We start from the raw sequence: 12869 nt of genomic DNA on the forward strand, positions 1-12869 counted from the left end.
AAGCGGGCACATTGATTCTGACTCGTGCATTACCGAGAACACCGGCAGTGAGGAGGTGGTGATGTGGAAAGTCGGTCTCCACCAAATTCGGATTCTCCGCTGCTGTCTCAGTCTCACGCGTGAAGCCGAGGGATTGGGGAGTGCGGGGTAGTTAGTGTGCCTTGGCAGCAGCAAGAGACATTGGGGAAGTGGGGAATCAAGGCACGGAAACAAGGAGCGGCTCGCGGTCGGGGTAGGGGACGAGAAAATGGACAATTTAATTGAAGCCATGCCGGTCTGCACACACGATAACATCGGTTAACCACTTTAGCATGGCTCTTCAAGATTAAAAACACCAAAGAATGGAATCAAGCAAAAAGCGGCTCTCTTTCCGAGCTTCCGACATTCGTATTTGCATATTTGTTGTTTAATTCCAAACACACATCTGTGGCATGGTGGAGACGGAGTTTGTTAAAATGTATTGGGCTTTCCTAACGCTGGGGTCGCTGCAAACAGGGGGTGGATTGATCGGGGTTGGGTTTGGGGATCAGCATAACCAAATGTTGAAGAGCGAGACCACTTCTGCAACCTTGCGCACACCTCCATTCCTGTCCTGACACTTTCTTTACATTCACAACACTTCCATACTGTCGATAGCCTGTGGCCATCGCATCACAGATACTCACCATCCAGGATACCCTCGAAACCCGTCCCAATTCGATCGATCCTCTTCTCTATCCTCATTTTCCGATCTCCGAAAGCCGGACTCCCGGGTCGCGTGAGGGAACTGGAAGTGATCCATTCCAGCCACCGAGACAGCAAAAGCAGGGCACATTGGCAACGGCAGTAACACCAGCAAGATGGTTTTTTATCCTCCGCCATGGGTCCCTAAGCTCCCATTTGGTAAGTGGATTGGCCGTAATAAGATCTGTATAGGTGCCTAGTTGTATTAATCTTGGACAGACCCTCCCGACTCGGTCACTATCGGGGATTTCATGAAGAACGAGATCTACGGCCGCTGTCCTATCTCCAAGAGTCGGAATCCCTTCACCTGCGGCCTCACCGGCAAGACCTACACTGTTACCGAATCCCACAAGCGCTCCGATCTCATTGCCAAGTCATTGGCCAAGGTCATGGGCTGGGAGCCCAATGCCGACTCTCCCTGGGACAAAATGGTCGCAGTGTTCTCCTTCAATACCGTGAGTGCCTCCTTACTCTGTGCGACATCTAAGTTAGCGAATGGCCTGAATCTCACCCTTCCATAGATCGACTACCTTTCCGTGCTGAATGCTGTGCACCGCTTGTCCGGTGTAGCCACACCCGCCAATGTCGCATACTCGGCAGAGGAGCTAGAGCACCAGCTCAGGTCTTCCGGTGCTAAGGCACTGTTCACCTGCGTGCCCGTGTTAGAGACAGCGCTCAAGGCTGCCAAGGCAGTGGGGATACCAGAGGACAAGATCTTCATCATGGACCTCCCCCATCACTCTCAGAAACCCCCCTTCAAAACGGTCGACGACTTGGTGGAGATGGGCCACTCCGTCCCGGAACTCGAGCCACTGAGGTGGGTCAAGGGGCAGGGCGCGCGTCAGACAGCATTTCTTTGCTACTCCAGCGGCACCTCCGGTTTACCTGTGAGTTTTCTGTTCGCCATGGTTCCCAGTCCGGCCTTGACTGACAGACAATAGAAAGCTGTCATGATCTCACACCAGAATGTCATCGCCAACACGATGCAGTACTGCATCTTCGAAAATGTCTCGAGAAAGAGCGAGGGCATCGAGACACAGGTGGAACTCGGCCTGCTGCCTTTTAGCCATATCTACGGCCTTGTGGTCGTGGCTCACGCAGCGACGTGGCGCGGTGACGAAGTCATCGTGTTGCCAAAGTTCGAGCTTACCGACTATCTCCAGGCCATCGAGCGGTTCAAAATCAACCACCTGGTCATCGTAGGTTTACCATACGCTTCTGACTAGTAGTTCGCCATGAACTAACTGTCCAGGTTCCCCCGATCGTCGTGCGCATGCTGAGCAGCAAAGACATGCTCAAAAAATACGACCTCAGCAGCGTCAGATTGGTCTTTACAGGGGCAGCGCCGCTCGGAAAGGAGACTTCCGACGAACTCATCCGTCTCTATCCAAAGTGGCGCGTCGGTCAGGGTTACGGTAGGCTTCCGAGCGTAGCCCATCCGGTGGACACGATCTAACCGTTACTAGGCATGACCGAGTCGTCGACAGTGGTGTGCTCGACGAGCGAGCACGATATCTGCCCCGGGACCTCCGGTTCTCTGATGCCTGGGACACGGGCGAAGGTGGTCGACCCCGACGGCAAGGAGATCCACGACTACGGCAAGCCCGGCGAGCTACTCGTGCAGTCGCCGTCCGTCACGCTGGGCTACCTGAACAACGAGAAGGCGACGGCCGAAGCCTTTATCTGGGACGAGGAAGGCCGGTGGCTGAAGACGGGCGACGAGGTCATCGTGACCAAGGCCGACAGCGGATACGAGCACATCACCATTGTGGACCGGCTAAAAGAGCTGATCAAGGTGAAGGTGCGTATCATGCCTACCACAGCATACTTACTACCCGATACCATGACTCCCACAACCCCATCCCACCCCACCATCCCATCCCCATCCAACCGCCTAGGCAAGCTAACACCCCCATCCACGCAGGGTCACCAAGTCGCCCCCGCCGAGCTCGAAGCGCACCTTCTAGCCCACCCCGCCGTAGACGACTGCGCCGTAATCTCGGTCCCCGACGCGCGGGACGGCGAGGCGCCCAAGGCGTTCGTGGTGACGCCCGCGTCCATGTCCTCGCGCAGCGACGAGGAGATGGCGGCCGAGATCAACAAGCACGTGCAGGACCACAAGGCCCACTACAAGTGGCTCAAGGGCGGCATCGAGTTTATTGATGCCATCCCCAAGAGCCCGAGCGGCAAGATTTTGAGGAGGTTGTTGAGGGATCGGGAGAGGGAGGCGAGGAGGGCGAAGGGGGCGAAGTTGTGATGCTGTTCGGTTGGGTGTTGGGGGTGGGATAGAGTGTGTCGAGCGTGTGGGAGCGTGTGGTGGTGTTTTGGCCGAGCTCTTGGATATACCGTTGCAGTTAGCCATCTAGATCGTTGCTTTCTTCGAACAGGTTCGCACAAATGGTCGATAATCAAAGTAGTTGTTGAGCTAAGTAAATTAAACCGTGAAGATTGCCGTATAACTTTTAGAAGCCTTGAACTTTTTCATCCATCACTCAGACAAGCCCATGCCCCAAAACCCAATTCATACTCCCCACTACCCATACAACTCCATCCCCTCAAACCCAACATACTCCCCCCTCTCCATCCCCCCTCAACAAACCGACCGATGAATTCCCTCCCCCTTCCTCTCCCCCTCCCTCCCCTCCGCCTCCCTCCCCCTCCGATGCAAAACCGACGCCAACCCCCCCTCCCCCCCCTCCATCAACCGCTCCGTCACCTGCACCACATCCCCCACCAACCGCTCCAGCAAATCCAAGCTCATATTGACCCGGATCACGACCCGCAGGATCTCGGTCGCGTCCGCGCGCGGCGGCAGCGCATAGTTGGGGATGATCCACTGCCGCGCGCGCAGCAGCAGCGACACCGTCTCCTGCTGGACGTGCGGGTAGGCGGCGCGGAAGGCGGCGGTGAGGTGGAAGGCCACGACGGGGAGGCCGGCCGTGTAGGTGGCGGAGGTGGAGGTTGCGTTCTCTTGTGAGTTGGGGCTGGGCGTTGCGGGCCGGTGGATGTCGCTGACGCAGGTGTACCAGCCGGTGGCTTCGAGGCTTTGCGAGAGGATGCGCGCGTTGGCGAGGCAGTTCTCCATGACCTCGCGGTAGCCGGAGAAGCCGAGGTGGATGAGGTTGTAGTATTGCACGACGACGTGGGCGCCGGGGCGGGAGAAGTTGAGCGTGTAGGACTCTTCGGTGCCGCCGAGGTAGTGCAGTTCGAAGATTAGGTCTTTGGAGAGGAAGGATTGGTCGCGCCAGATAATCCAGCCGACGCCGGCGGCTACGAGACCGTATTTGTGGCCTGGGAGGGTTTGTTGTTAGTGTTGGTAGAGGTTGAACGGGGTTGGGGGTATTGGTGGTTACCTGAGGTATTGGTCGAGACAACGCGAGGAAGTTCAAAGTTCCTATCACCAACACATTAGCGCACAGTTTCGGGGATAGAAGAGAGGCACCCACCACTTCCACCCTCCCGTCCCGGCGTGCGTAAAAGGCACCACGAACCCGCCACGCGCAGCATCCACATGGATCGGGATATCCACGCCCGTCTTCTCCTGATACTCATCCAGTATCTTGCTTATCGTCTCCACGGGCTCGAAATGCCCCGTATACGTGCTCCCCAAAATAACAAACACTCCTATCGTATTCTCATCCACATTCTCCCTCACCAGATCCGGATCCAAACAGTACTTGCTCTTCTCCGACACGGGCAGCACCCTCGCCTCAACCTCAAAGTACCGCGCAAACTTCAACAACGCCACCTGGGCATTCGCCCCCATAATAATATTCGGCCTCTCCGTATCCAGCCCCTTCTCCCTCCTCCTCTCCTGCCACCTCCTCTTCATCGCCAGCCCGCCCAGATGAATCGCCTCGGACGAGCCCACCGTCGGCGAGCCCACAGCCTTCTCGCCCTTCTGCACGCCCCACAGATGCGCCAGGATAGACACGCAGCGGTTCGAGATGGACAGCAGGGCCGGGTACTCGTCGTTGTCGGCCAGGTTCTTGCCCATGTTCTCCACCATCAGCCGCTGCGCGTTGTCCTCGAGGTACGTGTCGACGAAGCTGGCGAGGTTTAGGTTCGGGCGGCCGTCTAGGTCCAGCTCGTCTTTGAGCATCTCGTATACGGTGTCTCCCGGTGCGCCGTCCCGCGGGATCTGGTACTTGGGGATGTCGCGCTGGCTGGCGTAGGGGGTGGAGAAGGGGGTGAGGTGGGCAGGTTGGCTGGTCGAGCTGCCGCTCTCGGCTAGGATGCGGAGGTCTTGGAGGTGCTGGATTATGTCTTCTGGGTTGACCTGTGTTTGGTAAGGGTCTGTGACAGCGGGTGGGTAGGGTTGTGTCTGGGTAGCGGCTTACATGGCGTGCGAGAGACATGATGGGTAACTTAGGAGGCAGTCAGTCACGATAGAAGTCTTTGGTGGCCGATTGGGATCTAGAATACCGAATCTACTATGCTGTAGGGGGACTGGAATCTGTGAACGGGTAACACCGAGTTTCGTGGAAGAAGTAGGGGTCGGCGACCAAGTGGTTCACTACAAGCCATAATGATGACATCACCACAAGGAAACGAAAGGGTTGTCACCGATCGAGATGGGAGAGATCGCCAGGTACCGCCTGCAGCAAAATTCTACTGGGAGAGCGTGTTAGGCAAGCGAGGGTGACGCAAACCGGTAGATCGGTATGTGATCACCAAACATCGACATGTCATCAAGCCTGGTCGAAGCTCTTTCGAGGTTCTGATTACACGAATTTACTGATTTGGGGAGAGGCGGCGAGTGATGGTTCTTTGAGATGGCCGGTAATAAAACGCTGCGTTCAGTATTTTCTACGTACCTTACTTAAAATACTCGATTAGGACGAAGGGATGGAATTCCAATTTCCAATTTCCAATGCAAGCCGACTACCCGGCTCTGGCAACAGCTCTCGTGAGCTCCTTCCTTTCCACGGCTCCCGCCTGCCGCTGTTGGTTTGACCTAAGGGTTAGGGTCTGACGCGCAACGAGTGGCGAGGTGGGGCTCTGCCTTTTGCAGGTGTGCACAGACCCTCTAAGCCTGGGTATAAATTTTCTGCGGACCCCCCAGGTCTTCCTCTTCTTCTCTTTTCCTTTCCCATCCAAGTGCAGGGGTTTTACGTGTATCAGTGAGGATTCGTCCGAGATCACGTTTTTGCTAGTTGAAAACTACATACCTGACCGCTCCTGTTGGGTTTCGACCTGACAGGGAATTTTTGGAACCCTTCCTCTCGCAGGAGTTCGTCATTGCTTTCATTTCCATCGGTCCATGCGGGTCGAGGCGAGGAAGGTCTTTGTCGGTTGCGGTGGATATCTCGACGCGCCACGGCTGCAAACGTCGGGGCCATCGAAATCTACCGCTTGCTCATTGCTTTATGTGTACTAGTAATTTGTAGGTAGAGAGGGGCAGCCCATGAATAAAATGCTATGTTTTTCGACTCGCTAAATATCACGCAGTATCCAAAACAACCACTTCCGCCTCGGCGTCGCCCACACTCTCCACAACAAGCTTATCCCCCGCATTGACGCCCTCCACAAACGCGCCATCCCCCTCCCCAAGCACATCCTCCCTGCCATCCAACCTAATCTTCGCCTTCCCCCCCTTCGTCATGGGCAAGTGCACATAGACCTTCCTCTTCGCCGCCTCCCCCACCTTCGCCCCAACAACCCACTCAAACCTCCCCCCCGGCGCCACAATCCCCGCCGCCATCACAAAATCCGCATGAATCGCCATCGTCCCAGGAATCATCGGCTCGGCCGCCTTCTCCTGGGCAGGCGTCGCATCAACACCGCCCTTCAGCGGGCTAAGCAGGCTGACGAACCCGGCGCGCTTGTCGGCGTCGGCCCAGTGGCCCCGGTCGTACCGTGGCGCCAGCCCCCGCTTCCACGGCGTCGCCCAGATCTGCAGGAAGTGCACCGGCTCGCGCCCGTAGTTGTACTCGGCGTGGGTGACCCCCGTGCCGGCGGTCGTGAACTGCATGTCGCCGCGCCGGATGCGGCAGAAGAGGTCGGATTCGGGGGTTTCGTCACTGGTCGTGGTGCCCTTTTTCTTTTGTTGGGTTGAGTCTGTGTGGGTGAGTTCCCCCGACAACACGTAGCTGAAGATCTCGTAGTTGCTGTGCGGATGGGTGGGGAAGCCTGAGTTGCCTTTGACTCGGTCCTCGTTCAGCACCCGCAGGGCTCCGAACTGTGTGAAGTCGGGGTTGTGCCAGCCGGCGAAGCTAAATGAGTGATAGGTATCTAGCCAGTTGCCGTGGGTGGCATGCCCCCGCGCGGCGGAGAGATGGGGGGTGATTTTGGCGTGGCGGAGTGTGTTGGTCATGGCGGTCTTGATGGTGTTCATGAGAGAATGCTTTTTTTGTGGTGTTGAGCTTATAATACAAGATTATTTGGTGATCGAGTGTGTTACAGGTTTTTAGTGTTTTAAGAAATTCACTTCTCAAAAAGGAGATGAGAATGGCCTGCCTCTTATACTACAAGGGTACTGCGAAGGTGCTAGTTTGAAACATAACGATTTGGTGAGCATTGCAAACGGATTATCCACATATATCATCATGAAGGCAGTCTAGAATTTCCCTTTCTTGATGCACTCATGGTGACTGATGGTAAAAGTGGGGGACTTTGCCTGCCAGGCGCTGACGGATGATTACCTCAGGCTTGGTTGGCAGTGGTTGGCTTCCCTGGATGAATCAGCGGGACCCCCACACTTTGAACTCACTTCCATCTTTCCCATCACCCACCACCTGGCCAGTGGTTCGGCATCACAATAATTGATCAACATTTAAAGCCAGAGCTAGAACTACGCACCCTCGCATCACATACGAAGATTATCCCGCGATAATTTTCGTCCCCTTCATCGACTCAAAGCTCAGCCTGACAGAATGCTCAAGCCCCACCCGGTCGACGGCAAATGCCCAAAGGTTAGCTGCAAGGCATGTACCTAGGTGCGCTTGTGCTCTTGCCGGTGGTGCCCTTGTTCTCTTTCCATTTCTTTGTTGGCCGAATGGAGGTTTGGGCTTGTACCACCAAGTTCTTGAACAGCCGGGTTGAATGACAGGGCATTGTCACTGTACACGATTGTGCGTGCCTGCCCTTGTCTCTTATGAGTCCTATTTATCATGGCATCGATCGGCAACATCCCTTGATTTCCCCCTCGGTTGAACATTTCTCGCCGTTTCCATTTATATATATATATATCGACCTGCTTTCTTACTTAGAAAGCGGGCTAGCCGAAACACCAAAAGATTCCCTCATGTTTTCACACCAGACCTCCACAAACTCCATTCAAAATGTGCTACATACCCTACAACGTTTATACGGTATGTGCCCACAATAGGATTGGAGAGGTCGTCGAGTGTGCTAGGCAAAAGGACAGAAATGCGGAACTGGAAAAGGGTAATTGGTGTACCGGCCTCCAGCTAACCATCCGGACCTGCCGTCGGGTCGAGATGGCGAAGCTCAAGTACTGGTTTTGCCCGGAATGCCGCAAACACTACAAGGGATATGACATTCACGGTGTAGAAGGCATCTTGAACTACTGGGCCTACAAGGCCATGTGCGGTTTTTCCTACTGCGTTACTCCCGGGACAGTTCCTGGCCATGTGGTCTTCGGCGGAACCCTGCCCGCCCTTCTCGGGTCCTCAAGAATCCGATGTGAGCTTCTCGCCTTGGATAAGGCTTGGCCTCATACCCTGTTTGAAACGAAGGCGCAGTGGCTGCGGAGGCTTGAAAGGGCTCGGACGGTGACGCTGGAACTGGCTAGGACTTGGTCCAGTAGCCGCGGCCGCATGCAGAGCAGCGAGGAGATTCGTGTGCAACCGGGGCTGGCATCGCCCATGGCTACGTACCCCTTCCCCTATGTCCGTGATCATGTGCTCAGCCCGATCACGGAAGCAAGCAGCTCCGTGGAGTCTAACCTAAAACTGCCCTTGCGGGAGAAAGCCAGAACTCGGGAGACGCCGCAGGTCCACCTTAGCACGCTTGCAAAGCTGTGCGGAGAAGCTCCCTCGGGAAAGCCGTCTTCTTGGTTAGGTGAAATACAGGGTGCGGGATCATCTACCGCAACACTGATCGAAAACCCTTTGGACCCTTGGGCTTCAACTAGGCGCGAGACGGCGAATGAAAAATTCCACCAGGCTTCGGTAGCGTTCACACAGCCGCCGAGTCGTCAATTGACTGAGCAGTTTAGTGCTCCCAAGCACAATATCCAGCCTAAATCCACAGGGCCCGATACATCTGGGCTGGAGCCCTTGAGCCACGGATCTGGGAAGGTATCGGAGAGTATGAGGAATGGCAACGTGCCTAGAACCGATTTTGTTTATTGGGACCATGAGGTGTGGGTGGACGACCCAACCAACACCAACTCGGTTGAGCCAGCCCAAGGATCCTTGGGAAAAGAACTGGGACGCCCTCAGGCTGATGATGGATTGGCTGATGATCTAACTAACAGCTCCTCAGCTGAGCCAATCCAGAAATCACCTCGCAGGGGCCCCGCGGAGGTTCTCCAGGCCGATGGCATCCTCGACTATAAAGCGTTTGCCGCCGCCACCCTCGGCGAGGTCAAGGCGAGGGAGGTGACGCGGGAACAGGAGCAGGAGTACGAGCACGAAAAGCCCAACATGACCAGCCGGTTCTCCGTTTCAGATTGTGATGAGGACGAGGCAGCCGAGCGAGCCACCATCGGTTCTGTTAGTCCGGCTTCTGAGGACGAGGCCTTCAACTTTGAAGACCCCGAGACCACCATCCCGGTACCTAGGACAAAAGAAGTTAAGGCGGGCCAGTTGCCAGAACACTGCGAGTCTGATGGCTCGGCCAGCATCGTTATTCGATATCCAACATCCAGGGTTGTCTCTCCTAAACCAACCTACCTTTCCCCGCCTCGGTTCGTGGGCGAGAACGGTACTTCCCGAACTGGGAGCCCGAATTCAGACCAATTTTGGGATGAGTTTGGAAATCGGCCATCTCGTGATGCCAGATTATTATCTAGTGTGATGGCCCAGGGTGTTTTGCCACAGAATAGGCTGAGCACTGCCAGTATCGGGGCTACCAGCATTGGGGTAATGTAGGCGTCTCATACTTTTATCCCCCACTGTTTATTTCTTATTTCTTATTTTTTGAAGATGTCATCACTCATACGAAAAAGAACGAGGAAGAGACGTAGGCTAGCCTGTGGAAGGCATGCTATACCCCCCCCTAGAGACTCATTCTCGGTAGCTGCTTCATATAAACTTGAATGTTCGAATATTGTAACATGGCCCAAGTACATGAGAATATGTGATCCATTACCTCCGATACCGTCCCTAGACACACTCCGTATAGCGCGTGTAGACCTTTGCTTCCCATGCCAGCAACGGCTCGCGTCCAACCCACTCTGCCGGAACATCCCTCCTCTGGGAAATCTCTCGCCAACCGCCCTTATCCCTGTCGGGCCAGTTGGGCACAACATACTCGGAGCCAGGAGTGGTCTCGTCGCTGAAGTTGGCAACAACCACGACTGGTCGCCTGCCATCCCCTGTACAGCCTCTGCTCCATGCCATGATCTTGGCTCCACGTCTCTCATCGACATGGAAGAAGTTGGTATCGTCCTCACCGAGGGCAGGGCACTTTGTCCGGAACTTGACGAGGTTCGCCGTATATGCAAACAGGTCCTCTCTCCAACTTCCGTCGTTCTTCCGCGAGTAGTTGACTGGGTCAGTCTGTTTCTTGTCGATGTCGATGCTGCGGTCCATCTGATCGGCAAACTCCTCGCCGGCAAAGATCATGGGAATGCCAACACTGGTCAGCAGCAGCCCAAAGGCCAGCTTCGCCCGCCTCCCGATGTCCCGAATCCCGTTGCTGACCAGGAAGTCATACAGCCTCTCCTTGCGGTATCCCGCCATGTCGTGCGACGTGATGTAGTTGACAGCTTGGGTGCCGTCAGTGAAGTGCGTACCATCGAGTTTGTCCAACTTGCAGTTCACCAGCTTGCGGACCGTCCACTCAAAGTTATCGCCCCCCCCCGACTCGCCCAGTATAACTGCGCGTAGACGGCCCTGCCAAGGCTCGTTCCAGAGCGCATCGACGATGCCCTGTTGCACTATCGAGACAGGCATTGAGAGCTCCTCGCCAATGACCAAGAACTTGCTCGCATCGGCCGAGCCGCCGTATCGCGCCTTGTACAGCTCCCATGCGCGCTCCTTGTAGGACCGCACAAAATCGTAGTTGCCGATGTTGTTCACGCTGTCGAGTCGGAGCCCGTCGACGCCAAAATCATCCATCCACCTGGCGAGGTGGCAACGGTGGAAAGCCCTGGCTGGGTGGACCACCAACGAGTTGCCATCTCCCGCCTCGGGATCGTAGGAATGGGCAGACCGAATGTACCGCCACAAATCCCCACCATGGCCATCCCTCAACTGCTCGTTTGTATTGGATTGGTAGCTATCCGGGTTATCTCTTTCTGTGGTGGGCAGAAGATGGAAGTTGGCAAAGTCGATATAGCGATAGGAATCGTGTCCGGAAGCCATGGCCACGTCGGTAAAGAGTCGGACCCCCTGAGAGTGGATCGTGGCGACGAGGCGACTCAAATCTGATGCTGGGCCCATATCATAATCAGTTGCAAAATAATGGGCCGTTGAATAACCCCCCAATTCGTCCCTGATCTTTGTACCATCAGCCGGGAGGAGTTCGAGGGCGTTGATACCCAGTTCGGCAAGAATAGCCCCGTCGCGAATAGCAGCCATGGAGGCAAAACGGCTACCGCTTGTAGCAGTATCGAAGAGGGCGAGAACATCGGTAAATGTGCCGACTTCCACGCCGTGTCCGTGCGAATCGTCCCTGTCTTTGGCCCACGATGTTGGGAGGCCGTAGATGACGAGATGGTTGTTGCTGGGGAGAGTGGCCTGGTCTGGAAGTGGAGGAGGCTGGGGCTCGGTGCCATCCATGTCACAGGCCCAGAGCTTTCCGTTGCGGAACTTAATCACCGATGCTGGCTGATCACGGCCAACGCCCCCAACTGATGTAGCCACACCGTAGTCCACGGTGAAGGCGAATGGATCAGTTACAAGAAGCATGCCTCTATTTTCAGGAGAGGTGTCCAGGATCTCGAACCAGTAACGGTAGACTCCATCCTCGAGGGGCGGCGAGATTGACGCTGGGTCGAGCACCCATAGTCCGACCTTGTCAGTCGAGTGAAAGAGAGGAAATCTACCGATCTCGTTGAAAGTTTCAGGAGGGGGCCCGCCTGTCATCCCAATGACAAGGACTGGGGGTTGGGGTGTAAAAGCCTCCGGTCGTGGCAACCAGAGAACAAAACTCTCGTGTCGCTGGTTGAAAATGTCGACAGAAAACGATTTGGTGCGGCTCGCAAAGCGCGTCGGCTCAGCTTCAGCAACGGTCGGATTCTGAGGTTGTGAGGAACTTGAAGTCAAGAAACGAGATGGCGGGGGAGCCAAGTAACGTCGAAAGTCATCAAGCTCTTTCCCCATACCAAATATTGAACGTACCGGCTCAGTCACTTTGTAACGCTCTTGTGTTAGTATGCCGGACCTAGTCGGTAGCGGCACGAGTACCTACGTGGCCCTTTGTCTTTGGCCGGCTGGCCTTCGTTTCCTGGCAAGTCGAGTGACTCTGAAGGTATGACTGACAGGAGATTGTCAGATTTGACAAGGTCAATAACTGTATAGCCCGGATGGTGTGGGATCAGGTTCCAAACAGAGACTGGCAGGGAGGCAATAAGCAAGGTCGATCTGGACTGATGCAAGGCGATGGGATGGATGTATGTCAAGTCGACGTCGATTCCAGCGATACCCGCTGGTGCAAACGACCTGATCCAAGTCGTCCAATCCTGAACACGGGGAGTCACCGTGGGGTTCTGAAGCTGGATGGCGACCAGAATTCTAGTCTGACTGTTGAGCGCCTGCTGCGTTACATCATCGCCAGCCTGCACCGGCATAGGGGCCGTGTTTCCACCTGCACCGTAGTGGAACACGAGACTCTCTGTCGTGGCTTTGGGAGATAGAGGGATTCTTATTGGGGTTGCGAGAAGGTAATCGTACTGCGGCGCGAGAAGATGGGCGTGAAGTGTGCTGATATTGTATTCGGAACCCCTCAGCTGTGAGATTTCGTTGTTGAGAGCGTTGGTGAACGCATTGCTTTCGTCAGCAGAGGTGGCATCG

The 12869-nt window shown here is 55.5% G+C and overlaps 5 protein-coding genes across 5 annotated transcripts; 2 read left to right on the plus strand and 3 right to left on the minus strand.

The window, feature by feature from the left end:
- The first annotated feature begins 718 nt into the window (after nucleotides 1–718).
- On the plus strand, nucleotides 719–3092 carry F5144DRAFT_309896 (uncharacterized protein). Its single transcript, XM_066783962.1, has 7 exons — nucleotides 719–882; nucleotides 943–1178; nucleotides 1245–1610; nucleotides 1665–1922; nucleotides 1976–2138; nucleotides 2190–2524; nucleotides 2648–3092. Exons 1-7 carry the CDS (start codon nucleotides 840–842, stop codon nucleotides 2978–2980), a joined length of 1734 nt encoding a protein of 577 aa, XP_066641868.1. The 5' UTR covers nucleotides 719–839; the 3' UTR covers nucleotides 2981–3092.
- Nucleotides 3093–3313: 221 nt separating this feature from the next.
- F5144DRAFT_604645 (glutamate decarboxylase) lies at nucleotides 3314–5081 on the minus strand (the record flags this gene model as incomplete). Its single annotated transcript, XM_066791358.1, has 4 exons — nucleotides 3314–4014; nucleotides 4077–4117; nucleotides 4170–5002; nucleotides 5064–5081. The coding sequence occupies 4 exons, from the start codon at nucleotides 5079–5081 to the stop codon at nucleotides 3314–3316; spliced, it is 1593 nt and encodes a 530-aa protein (XP_066641869.1).
- Nucleotides 5082–5825: 744 nt separating this feature from the next.
- Nucleotides 5826–7289, minus strand: F5144DRAFT_579153 (RmlC-like cupin domain-containing protein). Its single transcript, XM_066789305.1, has one exon. It carries the CDS (start codon nucleotides 7058–7060, stop codon nucleotides 6167–6169), a length of 894 nt encoding a protein of 297 aa, XP_066641870.1. The 5' UTR covers nucleotides 7061–7289; the 3' UTR covers nucleotides 5826–6166.
- A 463-nt stretch (nucleotides 7290–7752) lies between these two features.
- F5144DRAFT_309932 (uncharacterized protein) lies at nucleotides 7753–9956 on the plus strand. The gene has a single exon (XM_066783963.1). The coding sequence runs from the start codon at nucleotides 8007–8009 to the stop codon at nucleotides 9780–9782; it is 1776 nt and encodes a 591-aa protein (XP_066641871.1). The 5' UTR covers nucleotides 7753–8006; the 3' UTR covers nucleotides 9783–9956.
- A 14-nt stretch (nucleotides 9957–9970) lies between these two features.
- On the minus strand, nucleotides 9971–12578 carry F5144DRAFT_579156 (putative alpha amylase, catalytic domain subfamily). The gene is made up of 2 exons (XM_066789306.1): nucleotides 12268–12578; nucleotides 9971–12208 (listed from the first exon to the last, which is right to left on the minus strand). Exon 2 carries the CDS (start codon nucleotides 12177–12179, stop codon nucleotides 10017–10019), a length of 2163 nt encoding a protein of 720 aa, XP_066641872.1. The 5' UTR covers nucleotides 12180–12208; nucleotides 12268–12578; the 3' UTR covers nucleotides 9971–10016.
- Nucleotides 12579–12869: the final 291 nt, after the last annotated feature.

This window comes from Chaetomium tenue (genome assembly GCF_020726465.1).
Source record: "Chaetomium tenue strain MPI-SDFR-AT-0079 chromosome Unknown F5144scaffold_5, whole genome shotgun sequence".
Lineage (NCBI taxonomy): Eukaryota > Fungi > Ascomycota > Sordariomycetes > Sordariales > Chaetomiaceae > Chaetomium > Chaetomium tenue.